General features: G+C 39.6%; 1 protein-coding gene across 5 annotated transcripts in view; it reads right to left on the bottom strand.

The window, feature by feature from the left end:
- The window catches only part of OSBPL1A (oxysterol binding protein like 1A), a 229,920-nt gene that overhangs the window by 161,761 nt on the left and 48,353 nt on the right, over positions 1-19,806 (bottom strand). For all 5 annotated transcript variants that reach the window (XM_028837998.2, XM_028838000.2, XM_028837999.2 and 2 more), the window contains 3 exons: positions 9,872-9,983; positions 1,891-1,976; positions 588-732 (listed from right to left, as the gene is read on the bottom strand). In XM_028837998.2, coding sequence (XP_028693831.2) covers positions 588-732; positions 1,891-1,976; positions 9,872-9,983 — 343 coding nt within the window. The remainder of the gene's footprint in view (positions 1-587; positions 733-1,890; positions 1,977-9,871; positions 9,984-19,806) is intronic.

The following is a 19,806-nucleotide window of genomic DNA, read 5'->3' as shown; positions in this document are numbered from 1 at the left end:
TAGTCCCAGCTACTCGGGTGGCTGAGGCAGGAGAATCACTTGAACCCAGGAGGAGGAGGTTGCAGTGAGCTGAGATGGTGCCACTGCACTCCAGCCTGGGCGACAGAGAGAAACTCTGTCTCAAAAAAAAAAAAAAAAAAAGGCCCCAAGCATTGTGCTGAAGTGCAGTCTAATGTACCTCAGTGGAAAAGGCTGTGATGTGCCTTATGAGGAAAACTTTACTCAAATGTGAGCTATGATGCTGTTGGCTGTGAGTTCAATGTGAATGAGTCAACAATATGTATTAAATAGAAACAGCAAAAAAACAAAACAAACAAACAAAAAACATAAGGTTTCATAATGATCAATTCATGAAAATGTTGAGAACTGAGGCTTGCAGGAACCTAATCCTGTATTTTCCTCTAGGAACAATAGTTCGGTGTTCCCTAATTCAGTGCTGGTGGCAACTTTATAGAATACAGATACTGCAAATAACAAACCATACAGTTTAACAAAGGCCGGATACTGAAACAAAACAATTTTATATAGCATTGACTTCATTTTATAGTTTCAAAATGGCAAACAGTGGTTTTCACCAACATGCTTACCATTTTTGTTCTTCAGATTAGGGTCTGCTCCACTTCTTAGAAGCTTTAAGGCACATTGTTTATGGGCCCGGTAAGCTGCACAATGCAAGGGTGTATTTCCTAACTGATCCGAACAGTTAACATCAGGAGGATTGGGCCTGTTGAGCTAACAATTAAAAAAATGCAATGCAGAATTATATATCAAAGATAGACTTTCTCTCATAGTTCACAGGAAGGTGTAGCAGCAGAGCCTGAAGAATAGCCAAGCTCCTTGGCATCTAGGCTGTTAGTGGTTTCTTGCTCACTAAACCAGCCAACCCTGCCACTCCTATGCTTATTCTGAGATGCCCTGAGATAGCTCTCAGGTCTGTGTCCAGGTCTCACACCCCTCTGACAACAGACACTCTGCACTGTGCCAGCGCCATCTCGCACACCTCAGACACTAAGATTTCACAATGATTTACTTGCCCCTACCAGCCTTGCAATTCACACTTGTGACAGCAGAATCAGTCAGCCAGTCTTTCAGAGGAGTGAAAACCATAAATGTTAAATGTGTAAATGTCAAGGTTCTACTGAATTTGTTGTTCCCAACTTATTGCTTTAGAAGCTTCTTTATATAGCCTCCATTTCACAAAATTTAAAAACTGCTTTAGGCACTATACTTAGAAACCAAAGAGGCCTTTTCAAATGAGCTGAAATAACTTTAAAGCAAATGGCAGTGCTTCAGTCATGAATTCAGAACAAATTTAGAGTTTCATGTTTAATGAGACTGTGAAGGAATGGAAACTCAAAAGTAAGTCTTCTAAGGCAGGGGGGAACAGGCAAACGTTTCAGTCTAATGTGGTATAAGTATTCCAAAATATTGTCCCTTCTTTGCATAGTACCTTCCAGAAGTGTAGCATTCCTCCCAGAAACTACTGCTGATCAAAACTAGAAAGACTTTTCCTTTATAGGGTCCTATTTATTATGTTTCAATTGGCTTAATCACAAAATGTATATATTTTATATATACATATATAAGTTGTCCTTACGTTAACTATTTACCACGAAAAATCAGATTCTTATCCATCAGGTTTTCAGGGGGATTGGGATGGGTATAAATCAGAAATCTAGAAAAATATCACCATTTAAAATGTGTCCTGCTTCAATTATCACCATGCTGAGTGTTTTTAGATATTTAAGAACTTTGGTTCTATTATTATGATCTCTGGAGTTCTTGGTTCCACAATTCAACTAAATTATGTGCTTAACATTAAGTAAAAATTTTCCTGAAGTATAAAGAAAGACTGCTTTTTGTCTTTTGGGGTTTTTTTGTTTGTTTTACCAGAGCTGTGAGTTCTGTTGTTTTGCCTTCTCTTGCTGCTGCTAAAAGTAATTCTTCAAGCTTTCTTTGTTGAGTCCTTTCTACAGCTGCAAAAGAAAAGTACTTATTATCCACTGCTAGTCAGGATCAAATTACAAATTCATTATAAAGAATAAAGTGATCATGATGAGAAAAAACAAAATGTTTTGGATTGTGATTCAAATGCAGTTAAAATGTATTGTTATTACAAGTTGGATTACAGAGTTCTATTTATTTCAGGTTTGGATGAATTTGGGTTTTTAATTCAGAAGTCTTTACGTATTTTACTCACTAACAATCACCATCAAAACTACTTTTATGTACTGAAATACTATTACATATTTGCCTTGGAAAGGTAGATAAGTGGGGTTCATACCTTCCAGAACCTTAGAATGTGAAAAATAACAAGAAATAGCACTGATAGACGTACACATCATATAAATATATGCAGACATATCAATTTATTTATAAATTGCCACATAAAAATATAAAATTTATATATGTATATATATATATGTTGAGAAAGTCATCTGTCCATAACTTTACTTTAGCCAGGATGACCTGAAAAACCTTTTATAGTTCCTCCTTTGCAGCCTCTGCACAGGACACTGTAGATGTATATTTAGTGGGATCACCAAGCCTGTCACCTGTCACCCAGGCTGGAGTGCAGTGGCACAATCATAGCTCATTGCAGCTTCAAACTCCTGGGCTCACACGATTCTCCTGCCTCAGCCTCCCAAGTAGCTGGGACCACAGGTGTGCACCACCACACCTGGCGAATATTTTTATTTTTTGTAGAGACGGGGGTCTTACTATGTTGCCCAGACTGGTCTCAAACTCCTGGCCTCAAGCAATTTTCCTGCATCGACTTTTCAAAGCACTGAGATTATAGGCATGAGCCACCTTGCCTATTTTTATATCTTTAACAACTACTTTAGCACTTACTCCATGCCAAGGGCTATTCAAAGCTCCTTAAAAATACTAACTCATAAAATCCTCATTAACTACTCTGAGGTAGGTGTTCTTATTATATTGATTTTTACGGACAAAGGAACTGAGGCACCAAGAGGTTATGGAATTTAACCAAGGTTGTACAACCAGAAGTGGAGGAGCTGGGATTTGAACTCAAGCAGGCTAGTTCCAGAGTCTGTGCTCTTATCAACACACTTTCTCTGAAGTCATACTTACAGCACAAGAGCAACTGGTAATCTGACTTGTGTAAGAGTCTGGAATATGTAAGTAAGATCTAATTTCTGCTAGATCTGAATTCTATTTTGGTTTATAGAAAGGAAGTGCTTTCAGAGAAAGGCTTGGTGATCCCACTAAATATACGTCTACAATGTCCTGTGCAGAGGCTGCAAAGGAGGAACTATAAAAGGTTTTTCAGGTCATCCTGGCTAAAGTCAAGTCATGGATAGAGAAGCAGGTCGGGGAGCCAGGTGACTGGGGAAATAGATGAACATTTGTTAACAGTAATCACTGTGTGCTAAATGCTGTTTAAGAGTCTACACATACCATTGCATTTAAACTACAGGGAACACATATATTGAATCCAGGAATTGCTGAAACTAGTTTACCTTTGTCTTAAGAAATGACTAACATTGCTATATACCATCATCTTCTTTTCCCACATTTTTATTTCCACACCCAGACTCTACCTCAGAAGACAGCCAAGCCTCTCCGTAGACTGTCCATGGCTTCCGCTGGACCAAGCCTCTCCATAGACCATGCATGGCTTCTGCTGAGCCAAGCCTCTCTGTAGACTGTGCATGGCTTCTGCCGCTGGGATGCACTATCTTCGATCTTTCCTCCCACTGGTTCTATGGCTGCTGAACTGGGAACTCTTTGAGAACAGTGACATCTCCTATACCTCTCGTACATCCCTCTGCCACTGCATGTATCACTCTGACCTGTAATTTATCCCTCTGTAATCTTGAAGCCAGGTACTTGGTCTTTTTGTGTATAGTTTTGTTTTGTTTTTTTGTTTTTTGAGACGGAGTCTCACTCTTGCCCAGGCTGGAGTGCAGTGGTGTGATCTCGGCTCACTGCAAGCTCTGCCTTCCGGGTTCACACCATTCTCCTTCCTCAGCCTCCTGAGTAGCTGGGACTACAGGCACCCACCACCACACCCGGCTAATTTTTTTTTTTTTTGTATTTTTAGTAGAGAGGGGCTTTCACCATGTTAGCCAGGATGGTCTCGATCTCCTGACCTCGTGATCCACCTGCCTCGGCCTCCCAAAGTGCTGGGATTACAGGCATGAGCCACCGCACCGGGCCAGGTACTTGTTCTTATCTGTGTAACCAAAGCATTTATGACAGAGTCTGGCACAATGCATAGTTGGTCAATAAATATGTGTTGAATATTCAAATAATGCTTAATATTTGTCCCAGGTTTTAGGGAAGGAAAAGAAAAGATACCCTATTGTTTCTTTCTCGGTTGTCTAGGCTCATAAGTGAAGGAAAATGGCAGGAATTTGGAGTTGAAAATACTATATATGTTCTTAGATTATGTTCCTGTCCTGTATTCTTTCAGGACACTGAAACAAAACTACTGATTATATCAATGAAAAGCAAATATTCTAGTCTGGGTGGTCAGGCTTCTAGAATGCTCACAATGTTCTACTTGTAGATGTGGATGCTGTTTACAGAGATGTACTCCACAGAAACAGTTCTAAAGGAGCTATACATTCATGATGTGAACTTTTCTGCATATACTTTATATCTCAATATTCTTAAAGCAAATGCTACAGATCCAAAAAATATTTGTCCTATAAGATTTAAATTTAGTATCACTCTAAACTGTCTTTCTTTTCCATCAGAATCAAGTAAGTAAGGATCTTATAAGTCACAAAGTCTACCTCTGTCCTGACTGATGCTTACATACATGCAGAGAATAGGCTGAATAGTAGTACACTTGAAATGCGGGAGAGCCCCTGGAAAATATCTTTCATTCATGACAGCAAATCATTACTCTGCAACCACTAACCAATGATTAGGGCAAATATTATCAATGAATGCTAAAACCACTGAGTAGAAGTTTATTTGTAAATAGGGCATTTACATTGTCTCAATTTTTCTCCCTGTAGGTCATTTATTAATTACCAAGGGAAATTAATACAAAGGGAAATTAAATACAAAGGGAAAAGATGTCTTTACAGTGGACCACAAAGTGATCAGAGTTAACATCACTGATAATGAAACAAAGTGACATTATGTGCCTCCTAATGGGATGCACTGGCATGGGATATAAACTCACCTACATAATGTTTCTGACAGAAATACATATCCTGAATCTAATCACAAGAGAAAAACCAAAATCAAGGGCCAGTCTACAAATAATTCCACAACCTCTTTCCTCTTCAATAAGGTCAATATCGGCCAGGTGGCAAGGCTCACACCTGTTAACCCCAATACTCTAGGAGGTCAAATTAAGAGAATCACTTGAGGCCAGGAGCTCCAGACCAGCCTGGGCAATATATTGAGGCCTTGTCTCAAATAAAATAAAATAAAATAAATAAAATAAATACAATACAATACAATACAATACAATAAATAAAATAAATAAAATAAAATAAAAAATAAAATAAATAAAATACATTTAAAAAATAAATAAATAAATAAAATAAAATAAAATTTAAAAATAAAATAAAATAAAATTAAAATAATAAAATAAGCTAAACTAAACTAAAATAAAATAAATTAAACTAAACTAAACTAAAATAAAATAAGACAAGACAAGATAAAACATAAAATAAAATATAAAATATAAAATAAATAAAATGAAATAAAATAAAGTAAAAACATAACAAAACATAACATAAGCCAGGCATGGTGGTGCATGCCTATAGTCCTAACTAAATGGGAGGCTGAGGCAGGAGGATCACTTGAGCCCATGAATTCAAGGCTTCAGTGAGCTGTGATCACACCACTGCACTCCAGTCTGGGTGACAGAGTAAAACTCTGTCTCAAAAAAAAAAAAAAAGTCAGTATCAAGATAAGGGCTGAGGAGTTGTTTCAGATAAAAGGAGATGAAAGAGATGATGTCACAATTAAATGCAACGTGAGATTCTGGATTAGATCCTAGATTGGAGGGGAAAATGCTACAAAAGACATTATTTGGACAACAGGCTAAATCTGAATATAAAAATATATATTATACAATATTATGTTAATGTTAATTTTCCTGAAATTGAGCACTATATTGTGATTATGTAAGAAAATAATCCTTGTTCTTAGGAGATACTGAAGGCCGGGTGCAGTGGCTCATGCCTGTAATCCCAGCACTTTGGGAAGCCGAGACGGGAGGATCACGAGGTCAGGAGATCTTGAGCATCCTGGCTAACACAGTGAAACCCCATCTCTACTAAAAAAAAAAATACAAAAAAAATTAGCTGGGCCTGGTGGCAGGCGCCTGTAGTCCCGGCTACTTGGGAGACTGAAGCAGGAGAATGGTGTGAACCCAGGAGGTGGAGCTTGCAGTGAGCCAAGATTGCACCACTGCACTCCAGTCTGGGCGACAGAGTGAGACTCTGTTTCAAAAAAAAAAAAAAAGAGAGACACTGAAGTATTTAGGGGTGAAGTATCACTATGTTTGCAAGTTACTCTCAAATAGTTCAACAAAAAAATTAAAAGTAAATAAATAACAAAATATTTAACAGTCTAAACCAAATGTGGCAAAATGTTAATAATTGGTGAATTTGAGTGAAGGACATACAAATGTTTACTGTAGTATTCTTGAAACTTTCCCATAGGTTAGACATTTTTCTTTTTCTTTTCTTTTTTTTTGTTTTTTGAGACAGTCTCACTGTTGGCCAGGCTGGACCACAGTCGCGCGATCTTGGCTCACTGCAACCTCTGCCTCTCGGGTTCAAGCAATTCTCCTGCCTCAGCCTCCCGAGTAGCTGGGACTACAGGCGTGTGCCACCATGCCTGGCTAATTTTGTGTGTGTGTGTGTGTGTGTATTTTTAGTAGAGATGGGGTTTCACTGTGTTAGCCAGGATAGTCTCAATCTCCTGACCTTGTGATCTGCCCGCCTCAGCCTCCCAAAGTGCTGGGATTACAGGCGTGAGCCACCACGCCCGGCCGAAATTTTTCAAAATAAAAAGACAAGATGTAGAAGAAGGCGGCATTAGTAATAGTGCCTAACAAGTCTCTCCTTTGCTGAATACCTCCAATCATGTATCTTTCAAGGCAATCCAAGCCATTATTCCTATATGTTGGACCCAAAGATGAACTCCCTGCTACTCCATCAACTGGGCAATCAACCAGCCCTGGTTTGGCCACAAATAAGATCATCCCTTCTCCCAAGCAACAGCTCTCAGGTACTTGAGTATGATTTCATTGTGCCTGCCTATGTCTTTCTAGGGTAAAACATTTCCTGTCTCTCCATGCATTATCCTATGACATGGTTTCTTTTTTGTTTGTTTTTTTGAGACGGAGTCTCACTCTGTCACCCAGGCTGGACCACAATGGCACAATCTCAGCTCACTGCAACCTCCGCCTCCTGGGGTCAAGCAATTCTCCTGCCTCACCCTCCTGAGTAGCTGGGACTACAGGTGCCTGCCACTGCGCCCGGCTAATTTTTGTATTTTTAGTAGAGACAGGGTTTCACTGTCTTGGCCAGGGTGGTCTTGAATCGTGACCTCATGATCCACCCGCCTCAGCCTCCCAAAATGCTGGGATTACAGGCGTGAGCCACTGTGCCTGGCCCTCCCAGGTTGGAGTGCAGTGGCGCGATCAGCTCACTGCAACTTCTGCCTCCCAGGTTCAAGTGATTCTTCTGCCCCAGACTCCCAAGCCGCTGGGATTACAGGTGTCCACCACCATGCCCAGCTAATTTTTGTATTTTTATTAGAGATGGGACTTCACCATGTTGGGCAGGCTGGTCTCTAACTTCTGACCTCAAGTGATCTGCCAACCTCGGCCTCCCAAAGTGCTGGGATTACAGGCATGAGCCACAGCGCCCGGCCCCTATGACATGGTTTCTGATCTATTTATGGTCTTATGGTCTACTTATGGTGGGTTCCTCAAGGTACTTCCAGTAGTCTGCCAATGATCCATTTAACACTGTATCCACAAATGATATTATATGTGGGTAAGGTGCTCTCATTAGAGCAGAATCACTCAATTCAGTCTCTACTTCTATTTCCCAGGCTAAGACCACATCAGCTGACAAATCATATTACCTGTAAAGTCAGCTAAGCCCTTTTCCTTGTGCAGTTTGGTTTTGAAATGTCTTGGAGCATGTCTTTACAATTGCCCTTACTAAATGTCAACTTGTCAGACTAACCTAACATTCCAGTCTGTCAGGAAAACCTCAGTTCCGGGTTCTCTTCTTGTTATAATTAAAATAACAGGACATAATTAAAGACAGTACCTCATCTTCCCTATTTGGTCACAAATTATTAAAGGGCAGGAACCACAGCTAATATGTTCTACATGTTACTATATTCATATAACACAGTGTCTGATAGAATATGTTATGTGCTAATTTGCTTGTTCATTGATAAGGAGAGGATTCATTTTGAGTGCAGAAACAAGACATTGACCTTAAGAAGTCTGACAAATAGACTTTGTGTTGTTTTTTAAACTATAGAACAAGTGAGAAGATTTTAGCTTTGGGGTAATAAACAACAGGATCTTGGTTTTTACCTAAATAAAAATATTGAAAATTTAAATTAAGAAATCAACATCCTTTAAGCACAAAATTATATTGCCTTTCTCTGAATTCCAAAAGAAAGAAAGGGTACGTGTGAAATTGCAACTCTAATTCAGTATCTTTACTTATTAAGTAGAAAATTAAAGATCTTCTCTTCTCAATATTAGAAATACTACTAAAAAATAATTATAGGAAAGCCCTGGCCAGTCAAAGAAGGATCCTATTGTATGAGGGTGTCCAAATATAAGCATGGAAATGTTCTTGTTTTAAGCCGCTTTAGAGAAAGTCCTGAGTTATTGCAGACTCATGTTTTCTTAAATGCAAATTAGTCTTTGACATTTATAACAACGAAGCTCAACCATCAAGAAATTACTGCTGCCTGCTATACTGCAATGAAGTCCTCAAGAAGACTGAGAAGGCCAGGCACAGTGGCTCACACCTGTAATCCTAGTACTTTGGGAGGCTGAGATGGGAGGATCGCTCGAGACCAGGAGTTCAAGACCAGCGTGGGCAACATAGTGAGACTTCATTTCAATAAATAAATAAATAGCGAGCCAGGTACGATGACTCAGGCCTGTAATCCCAGCACTTTGGGAGGTCAAGGCGGGCAGATCACCTGAGGTCAGGAGTTCAAGACCAGCCTGACCAACATGGTAAAATCTTGTCTCTACTAAAAATACAAAAAATTAGCCGGACATGGTGGTGCGTGCCTGTAATCCCAGTTGCTTGGGAGGCTAAGGCAGGAGAATTGCTTGAACCCAAGAGGCGGAGGTTGCAGTGAGCCAAGATCACAGCACTGCACTCCAGCCTGGGCGAAAAGAAAACTGAGGCAGCCAGAGCTATCTTCCCAACATCAAGCGACTCCCAAAAGCAACACCTCTTACAGGTGCACACCACCGTAGCCACCTAATTTTTAATTTTTTTATTATTATTTTTTGTAGAGACAGGGGTTTCACTATGTTGCCCAGACTAGTCTCAAACTCCTAACCTCAAGTGATCCTCTTGCCTCAGCCTCCTAAAGTGCTAGGGTTACAGGCATGAGCCACCACACCCAGCCTGAAAAACAGATTTTTAAAACTTGCCATAATTTTGTACAAATTAAGAGTTTAAAAGCTTTAAGTGAAGAAACTATCATATAGGCAATTGTGTGTTTAATCAATGACTCCACGATGACATTATCATTAGAGCCATCAGCTGGTTATCCTCTGTTTTGTCCTCTTTCTCAGAAGCCATTTTTAGTCATAATCTGAACCTTGGTTATAATGAAAGTAAATGCTGTTATTGTTCACATCCATGATATTTACCTTCAAGCATGCTTCTGATCTCTTCAGCATGAGTAACTTCTTTTGCTGTCTGTCCACTCCCATTAACAACAGTAGTATCAGCATCGTATTCTAAGAGAAGCATTACCAACTCCTAAAAATCAGAGAATTGATTTTTAACTATTAAGCTAAGATTTTATTGCATTACCACCCTTTTCCAAATTTCTAACTACTACAGAGTCTCCACAATAGAAAAAAGTACCATGTGAGACTATATCATGTTATGTCTACAATAAGTGATTCAATTGTGATAATACCTGACAATTGCCTAAACAATTGCCAATCCACAACTGATACATAGCCAACTTCTATGATTGATTTTTTACGTAAACTATCTGGCTGTTCTGACAAAATAATTCATGTGGTCAAATTAAATGTGTTAGTAAACACAGCCACTATTTAAATTAGAGAAGGAAGTACATTCACTGAAGATCATTCCTCTAAGGCCTGTTGAGAAATATAATTTCTGCCCAAAAGACCAAGATTTTTTAAAATTAATCTTGATATTTAAACAAAATAAAGCATTATTTTCTAAAGTGATACACCATTATTGACTGATAGGATACACCATTATTGGAGGGATGGTTTACAATGAAGCATTATAATTAAGCATTAGATAAGCATGACAAAAAAAAAAAAGAAAAAAAAGAAAAAAAAATAGATAAGCATGATGATCTCCTGGAGTCAATATTCAACAACAGATAATACACTACATATTTTTATTTACTCTAAGTGGCTAGCTGGTCTTATAGAAATTTCAAACTAATTGATAATGTACATACATCCCGTATCAATGGGTCAGTTACACCACTTAACAAGACAGCAGAAATTGAGGAACAGAATTTCTGATATTGTGGACAGTATTAGAAATTTGATGTTTGATTATCTTAAGATACACAGCACCTAGGGAGGGGATGATGGCAATGCTTGCTCTTCAGTATTGCACCAAGGGAGGCTGAAAAACAGTGCTATTCTAACTTCTAGACTGACAGTGCCTGTAAAATATGAAGTGATATCCTGCGTCGCTACATGTTATGTTGTCCTAGGAATTTCATCCTTCCTTTGGGCCATAACATACATTTCCTACATTCTTTTAGAATGTTTTCATGGCAAAAAATGCTTAAATAAAATCTAAAAAACATAAACAGGCAAAAAATACATATACTTATTATTCTTATCATTTTATGACCACTATAAACATTTTGGTGTATTTCTTAATCAATTTCTCTATGCAAAATTTGAGTTTTTGTAACATAATTTTACTTATATGCCACAATTGTTTTATACCTACATTTCCCAGTACAGTACATGGTATTTACAAACACATTTTTCATATTTGAGTATTATTCTATAAAATGTACTATCACATTTTAAAAATAGAAAAATGGTTTTGTTAAATCTCCTAATATCTTAATAAAGTGAATTCTTATAAAATATCTTAACATTTTCTATCATCTTAAAGGTAACATTTTGGGATTCACATTTTCATGCTTTACCTAAATAGTTCATATTAATTAAAGAAAGTAGAGCAACCCACAGAATGAGAAAAAAATTTACAAATACAAGTCTCTTGACTTGTATCCAGAATATATAAAGAACAGTTACACCTCAACAATAAAAAGACAACCCAATTACAAATGGGCAAAGACAACAATGAACAATCCAAAAAGGGAAACTAAGAAAAACAATTCTATTTATAGTAGCATCAAGAATAATAAAATGCTTAGGAATAAACTTAACCATGAAGACAAAAGGCTTATACACAAGACTCAGCACAAAACACTGCTGAAAGAAATTTAAAATGACATAAATAAATGGGAAAACATCCTGTGATCATGGATGAAAAGACTTAATATTGTTAAGAGGAGAATAATACCCAAAGCTATCTACAGATTCAATGCAATCCCTATCAAATACTAACGACATTTTTACAGAGACAGAAAATCCCATCATAAAATTCATGTGGAATTTCAAAGGACCCCAAAAAGCCAAAATAATATTTAAAAGAAGAACAAAGTTAGAGATACATCTTGACTTCAAAACTAACTACAGAGCTACCATAATCCAAACAACATGGTACTAGCATAAAGACAGACACACAGACCAACAGAACAGAATAGAGAGCCCAGAAATAAACTCTCAGATATATGGTCAAATGATTTTTGACATAAGTGCCAAGACAGTTCAATGCAGAAAAGACAGTCTTGTTCAGAACATGGTACTGGGAAAACTGAATATCCACATGCAGGAGAATGAAGTTAAACACATACCTTATACCATATATAAAAACTAACTCGATATAGGTCAAATATGTCAAAACTAAAACTATTAAAATTATTAGAAGAAAAAATACCCAGAAAGCTTCATAAGACCTGATTTAGCAATGATTTCTTGGATACGACACCAAAAGCACAGGCAAAAAATGAAAAACCTCATCAAACTTTGAAACTTTGTACATCAAAGGGCCCTATCAAGAGAGAAAAAGGGAACCCAGAGAATAGGAAAAAATACTTGCGAATCATGTATCTGACAAGGGATTTATATACAGAATATGTAGAGAATGTCTAAAACTCAAAAACAAAACAAATAACCAGATTAAAAAATGGGCAAAGGACTTGAATAGACATTTCTCCAAAGAAGATGTACAAATGGCCAATAAGTCCACAAAGGTAATCCCAGCACTTTGGGAGGCCAAGGCAGACGGATCACTTGAGGCCAGGAGTTCGAGACCAGCCTGGCCAACATGGTGAAACGTGGTCTCTACCAAAAATACAGAAATTAGCCGGGCATGGTGGCATATGCTGGTAGTCCCAGCAGCTACTCAGGAGACTGAGGCACAAGAATCCCTTGAACCCAGGAGGCAGAGGTTGCAGTGAGCGGAGATTGTGCCACTGCACTCCAGCCTGGGCGACAGAGCAAGATTCTGTCTCAAAAAAAGATAAAATAAAATAAGCAGTCTAGGTTAAACACAATGGGTATGTTCTCCAGTGGAGATAGCAGAAAGGAGGATTTTCAATGAAAACTATTCAAAGACCAACTCAAATATTGTGTAGGGAGCAGATGCTGGAGGAAGATGAGGCCCATTTTAGGTGCATGAAGTTTCAGATGCCCGAGGGGCAGCTAGGGATGCCCAGCATGCAGCAGAGCAGAGGACCTGGATGCCTAGAGCAGAGCCTGAGGTCAAAGTGCCGACGTCCAGTGAACGCCGGGAGGAGAAAATAAAGCCATAGAGTAGATTGGTTTGTTGAGGGGGAAAGTTTCAAGAGAAGAGAGAATGTGGGGGATTTTTTGTCTTTTTGTTTTTGTTTTTGTTTTCTTGGGGAGAGACAGGGTCTAACTTTGTCACCCAGGCTAGAATACAGTGGCACAACCTCGGCTTGCGGCAGCCTTGACCTCCTGGGCTCAAGTGATCCTCCCACCTCAGCCTCCCGAGTAGCTGGGACTACAGGCGTGTGCCACCATGCCTGGTTAATTTTTGCATCTTTTTTGTAGAGACAGGGTTTTGCCATGTTGCCCAGGCTGGTCTCGAACCCCTGAGCTCAAGGGATCTGCCCACCTCGGCCTCCCAAAGTGCTGGGACTACAGGCATGAGCCACTACACCTAGCTGAGAAGAATGTTTAAAAAAAAAAAAAAAAAAAAAAATCGAAAGAACATCTATAATGAAAGGTAAGGGAAAAAAAAGGCAGGAATCATAAAAGCAGCCAGAGAAATAAACTGTAGCATGCCTCCTCCCAGAGAAGTAGTCAGCCTCGTTAAAGTGTAGCTATGGAAAAGCAAGAAAACAGAAACTCTTAAAGTTTGTAAACCACTGCCGACCTTTGGGAAAAAATTCAGTTAACTGGGAGAGCCAAGACTCAGACTAGAAAAGGTCAGATTAATTAGGTGTTAAGGAAGTTGAAAGACCAGGCACAGTGGCTCACGCCTGTAATCCCAGCACTTTGAGAGGCCGAGGTGGGCGAATCACTTGATATCAGGAGTTCAAGACCAGCCTGGCCAACATGGTGAAACCTCATCTTTATTAAAAATACAAAAATCAGCCGGGCGTAGTGGCGTGAACCTATAGTGCCAGCTATTTGGGAGACTGAGGTAGAAGAATTGCTTGAGCCCAGGAGGCGGAGGTTGCAAGGAGCTAAGATTGTCCCATTGCACTCCAGCCTGCGCAACAAAGCGAGACTCCATCTCAAAAAAAAAAGGAAATTGATAAAGGAGATGTAGATATATATATTTTTTAATGCAAGCATCCTCCTCAGAGAAGGCTTCCTCACTCACTGTCTAAAGTAGCATTATCCACTCCCAATCTCTCATCCCCTTACCTTACTAATTTTCATAGCACTTCTAAATGCCTGTATTGTTTGCTCCTCTTGGATGAAAAAAGGGATTTGGTCTCTTGTTCACTGCTACACTCCCTGCACCTAGAGCAATGCTATTTGTTTTTCAATACTTTTTCCTGAATAAAGATGTTTTACTGAAAATATTCCTGGCTAAGACAGCACTTCGGCCAATTTGACAACTAACTACTAAAAAGTCAGAGGAGTAAAGTACTCACTTTAAGCATGATACTTTTATTTTTTAATGGCTGCACAGAGTATGTTTGGACCAGCAGCGCCACAAGGGTGAGAGCAAAGAACAAAGTGAACACAGCCATGAATCACGCTCCCAAATCACCCCAGCTCCACTTTCCGCTCAGCAGTCGGTCGTTTCCTTATTGCGCCATTATATGGCTGTCACCATCACACAAGTCATCTCAGATGAAATACTTAGAGAAAAATCCTCATGCCCAGATTATTTTTTTAAAAAATAACAGCTTTATTGAGATGTAATTCACATACCATAAACTTCACCCTGCTAAAAGTACACAATTCTGTGGCTTTGAGTATATTCATAAAGTTGTACATCATCACTATCTAATTTCAGAACATTTCATCACTCCAGAAAGAAACCTCATATCTGTTAATAATCACTGACTATTTCCCCTCCTCGTAATCCCCTAGTAACCACTAATCTACTTTCAGTCTCTATGGATTTGCCTGCTCTGGACATTTCTATAAATAAATCAAACAATACGTGGCTTTTTGTGTCTGGCTTCTTTCAGTCAGCAAGTTCTCAAGGTTCTTTTATGTTTTGGCGTGTATCAGTACTTCATTCTCTTGATTTCTGAATACTCCATTGCATGAATATACCACATGTTTATTAATTAACTAATGAATATTTGAGTTATTTCTACTTTTTATTTATTTTTATTTATTTTCGGTAGAGACAGGGTTTCACATTGTTGCCCAAGCTGGAGTGCAGTGGCATAATCGTAGTCACTGCAGCCTCAAACTCCTGGCTCAAGAGATCTTCCAAGCTCAGCCTCCCAAAGTTCTGGGACTACGACAGGCCCATGCCACTGTGCCCAGCTATTTTTTTTTTTTTTTCATGTTTTGTAGAGACAGTGTCTTGCTATGTTTCCCAGGCTGATCTTGGACTCCTGGCCTCAAGCAATCTTCCCGCCTCGGCCTCCCAAAGTGTCGAGATTATAGGCATGAGCCACCAAACTCAGCCTCTCCTTTTTAACTGTTAGGAATTATGCTGCTATGAGCACTCCCGTATTGATTTTGAAAGATGATGTTTCTGTAAAATCATCTACCTTCAACAGAAATACCACATGAAAAGTTTTACTTCTTGTAAAGCAATTTCTTTTTTATTTATTTATTTTTTTTGAGACGGAGTCTCGCTCTGTCACCCAGGCTGGAGTGCTGTGGCGAGATCTTGGCTCACTGCAACCTCTGCCTCCCAGGTTCAAGCGATTCTCCTGCCTCAGCCTTCCACCTTCCAGGTAGCTGGGATTACAGGCACCCGCCACCGCACCCAGCTAATTTTTGTGTTTTTAGTAGAGATGGGGTTTCACCATGTTAGCCAGGCTGGTCTTGAACTCCTGACCTCAGGTGAGCCACCCGTCTTGGTCTCTCAAAGTGCTGGAATTACAGGCATAAGCCACGGCGCCCGGCCGTAAAGCAGTTTCTTAATGCAGGCTTCAGGTTTCAAGATTAGAAAGGAGAAATAATTTCTAAAAATCATGCTTATTGGGCCGAGTGCAGTGGCTTTCACCTGTAATCCCAGCACTTTGGAAGGCTGACGCAGGCAGATCATGAGGTCAGGAGTTCAAGACCAGTCTGGCCAACATAGCGAAACCCCGTCTCTACTAAAATTACAAAAATTAGCCGGGCATGGTAGTGCGTGTCTGTAATCCCAGCTACTTGGGAGGGTGAGGCAGGAGAATCACTTGAACCCAGGAGGTGGAGGTTGCAGTGAGCTGAGATCATGCCACTGCACTCCATCCTGGCCAACAGAGCGACACTCCATCAAAAAAAAAAAAAAAAAAAGAAAAAAAAGAATTATGCTTATTGAACTCCTGGAGACTATAAAGAAAGGTTCAAAAAAACTATTTAAATAATGAGTCATACAACTCATATTAATACAATGCCAAAGACATATCAGAACACCTTTTTGAGGTTTCATCATGTTGATATACTGTTATAGAGAGGGCAGGACAATGTGTTAAAACATTTAAAAACTCAGCTACCAAAAGATGGTTACCTGAAAGGGTAAGTTTTAATCCAGTGCCCATATGTGTGGAAATACAACTCCCTAGGCTTTGGCAAATAAAGAAAGTATCCCCTAAAACCCAAATTTCTGTTGAAAAACATCGACAATAAATATATATCCACTTAAAAGATAATATATTAGTTCTTTCCTGAGAAAAATCAAAGATATAATCAAGTTTAAGGCCAGATTAAAGACTTAAATAATTATTTCTAAGTAAATATAATAATACCCAATATTTAATTAACATTTACTTATATCAGACACTGTTCTAAAGTTTCACTTTTATTAAACTCGTTTTAATCTTCACAAAAATCATACAAGGTAGGTGTTGTTATTACACCTCTTTTTAAAGATATGGAACCTGAGGCACAGAGGTTAATATGCTTTATACAATACATAAAAACGCCTTCAGGCCAGGCACGATGGCTCACGCCTGTAATCCCAGCACTTTGGGAGGCTGAGGTAGGTGGATCACTTGAGGTCAGGAGTTCGAGATCTGCCTGGCCAACACGGTGAAACTCCATCTCTACTAAAAATATAAAAAGTTAGCTGGGCATGGTGACACACACCTGTAATCCCAGCTACTGGGGAGGTTGAGGCAGAAGAATCGTTTCAACCTGGGAGGCGGAGGTTGCAGTGAGCCAAGATCGCACCACAGCACTCCAGCCTGGGCGACAGACTGACACTCTGTCTCAAAAGAGAAAGAAATTAAAAAGCCTCCAAAAAGGTAAAAGAAACACCACAGTCTACTATATATATTGAAAAAAGTTCACCACACGATGAAGCCCAACAGTCAGTAAGTTTCACTCACCGTCAGGTGCGGTGGCTCACACCTATAATCCCAGCACTTGGGGAGATTGAGGTCTGGGATTGTGTGAGCCGAGGAGTTCGAGACCAACCTAGGCAACATGGCAAAACCCTCTCTCTACAACAAATTTAAAACTCAGCCAGGCATGATGGTGCATACTTGCAGTCCTGACTATTTGGGAGGCTGAGGTGGGAGGTTCACTTGAGCCCAGGAGGTCAAGGCTGCAGTTAGCTGTAATCACACTACTGCCATCCAGCCTGAGAGACAGAGTAAGATGCTGTCTCAAAGAAAAAAAAAGTCTTACTCATGCTCTCATAACTTCTATAGGCTTTGAAAAGTGTCAGTATTAAATATGAATCAATAGCAAATTACAACCTGAGATCTGACATATGACCAGCACAAAGGAGAAAGATCCAGACAGACCAGAAAATAAAAGTTTGAAAGACATGAAAATCTGGAAGAGAACCTTTAAAAGAACTATAATATCCTCAGAGAAATGAGATATTTCTTCATTAACCAAGATTGGATGCTATTAAAAAAGGAACATTCAGTCAAAAAGCTAATATTCTTAACCAGGAAAAATAACAGCAGAAATAAAATATGCAATAGAAAGACTAGAAGATAGACTTGAAGACATCTCCCTGGTTAGGTTTTGTTATACGGCACAGTCAACCTTAAGAAACAAATATTATCCCAGGTAGACACGACCTATTGAAGTGAGCCCTCAAAAGGGGCTAGCCCCTTCGTGGCAAAGAGATGAGAAGCATGAGGAAGTCCAGACACAGCTGTGTGGCCATGATTTGAGGGTGGCCTATAAGAGCTGACAGCGATCCCTTGCAAAAAAAAAAAAAAACAAAAAACAAACAGTGAACTCTGCCAACAACCTGCGTGTACTTGCAAAAAGCCCCCAACCACAGATGTGAACACAGTTCAGCTGACACCTTAATTTCAGTCTTCTCGGTCCCTGAGCAGAGAATCCAGCTAGGCTGTGTGCTTGGAATTCTGACCTTCAGAATCATGAAATTAAAAATGGGTGTTGATTTAAGCCTCTAAGTTTATGGCAATTTGTTATGCAGCAATGGAAACCTAATTCACAGGTTTAAAAGTCTAAAGGTAAACACAGTAAAATTCTAGGACACCAAGGGTGAAGGGAAGATCCCATCTGACCCCTAACGACATTTTTTAGCTTGGTATATGGCCACCAAGAATAAAGACTACATTTCCTTGCTACCCTTTAGCTAGTGTGGCCATGAATATTTCAGTCAATGGGATTAAGCAGAAGTCTCATATAACAGCCTCTGGGAATCTTCTAGAAGGGGCAGTTTGTATATAATCTTTGTCCCTTTTTTGCTCCCCCTAGCCTGCTTCCTGGGATTGGGATGCTCCCAATTGGGATGATATGGTCAAAGTCACACATTGTAGAACATTAAGACAGAAGAAATCTGAGTATTTGAGTATTTGCCACTTGCCTAAGACCACTTATCTAGACTTTTAGGTTACAGAGAAATAAACTAACTTTTTTGTAAGTCACTGTTGTATTAGGTTATCTGTCATTCTTTTTTGGGGGGCGGGGGTGGGTAGAGATGGAGTCTCACTATGTTGCCCAGGCTGGCCTCAAACTCCTGGCTTAAAGTGATCCTCCCTCCTCAGCCTCCCAAAGCACTGCTATTACAGGCATGAGCCACCGAGCCCAGCCTGTCATTCTAATTTTAATTTATATACTTCCAGTGATTAAAGAATAATCAGGTCACACACACAGGACCAGGAATCAGAATAGCCCTAGACTTCTCAACAACAACACTAAAAGCTAGAAAACGGTGACACAATACCTCCAAAATTCTGAGAGAAAGTGATATCCAGCCTAGAAATCTATACATAGCCAAACTATCACTCAAATACAGAGGTATTTCCAGACATATGAATTCTCAAAAAACTTATTTCCCATGCAACCTTTCTCAAGCAGTTCCTGAAGGCTGTGTTCCACTAAACGACAGACAAATCAAGATGGAGGAAGACACGGGACCCAGGAAACAGGAAATCCAACATCAGAAAGTGGTGAAGAGAATTCCCACAATGACGGAGACATAAGCTCCAGAATGACCACCATGTGTACAGCTCTGGAGGCCAACTAGTCCAGGTAGAGCAAGAAGACATAAAAAATGAGGCTGGGCACGGTGGCTCACGCTTATAATCCCAGCACTTTGGGAGGCGAAGGTGGGCAGATCACTTAAGATCAGGAGGTCGAGACCAGACTGGCCAACATGGCGAAACCCCGTCTCTACTGAAAAATGGAAAAATGAGCTGAGTGTAGTGACACACACCTATAATCCCAGCTACTCAGGAGGCTGAGGTAGGAGAATCCTTTGAACCTGGGAGGCGGAGGTTGCAGTGAGCTAAGATCACGCCACCGCACTCCAGCCTGGGCAAGAGAGAAGACTCTGTCTCAAGAAAAAGAAAAAAAAAAAAAAAAACACATAAAAAATCAGGAGACCTGCTCCCAGAAGTGGTAATTACATGACA

The sequence above is a fragment of the Macaca mulatta genome, chromosome 18, assembly GCF_049350105.2.
Source record: "Macaca mulatta isolate MMU2019108-1 chromosome 18, T2T-MMU8v2.0, whole genome shotgun sequence".
NCBI classification, from domain to species: Eukaryota; Metazoa; Chordata; class Mammalia; order Primates; family Cercopithecidae; genus Macaca; species Macaca mulatta.
This window is presented reverse-complemented; position numbering and strand designations above follow the sequence as displayed.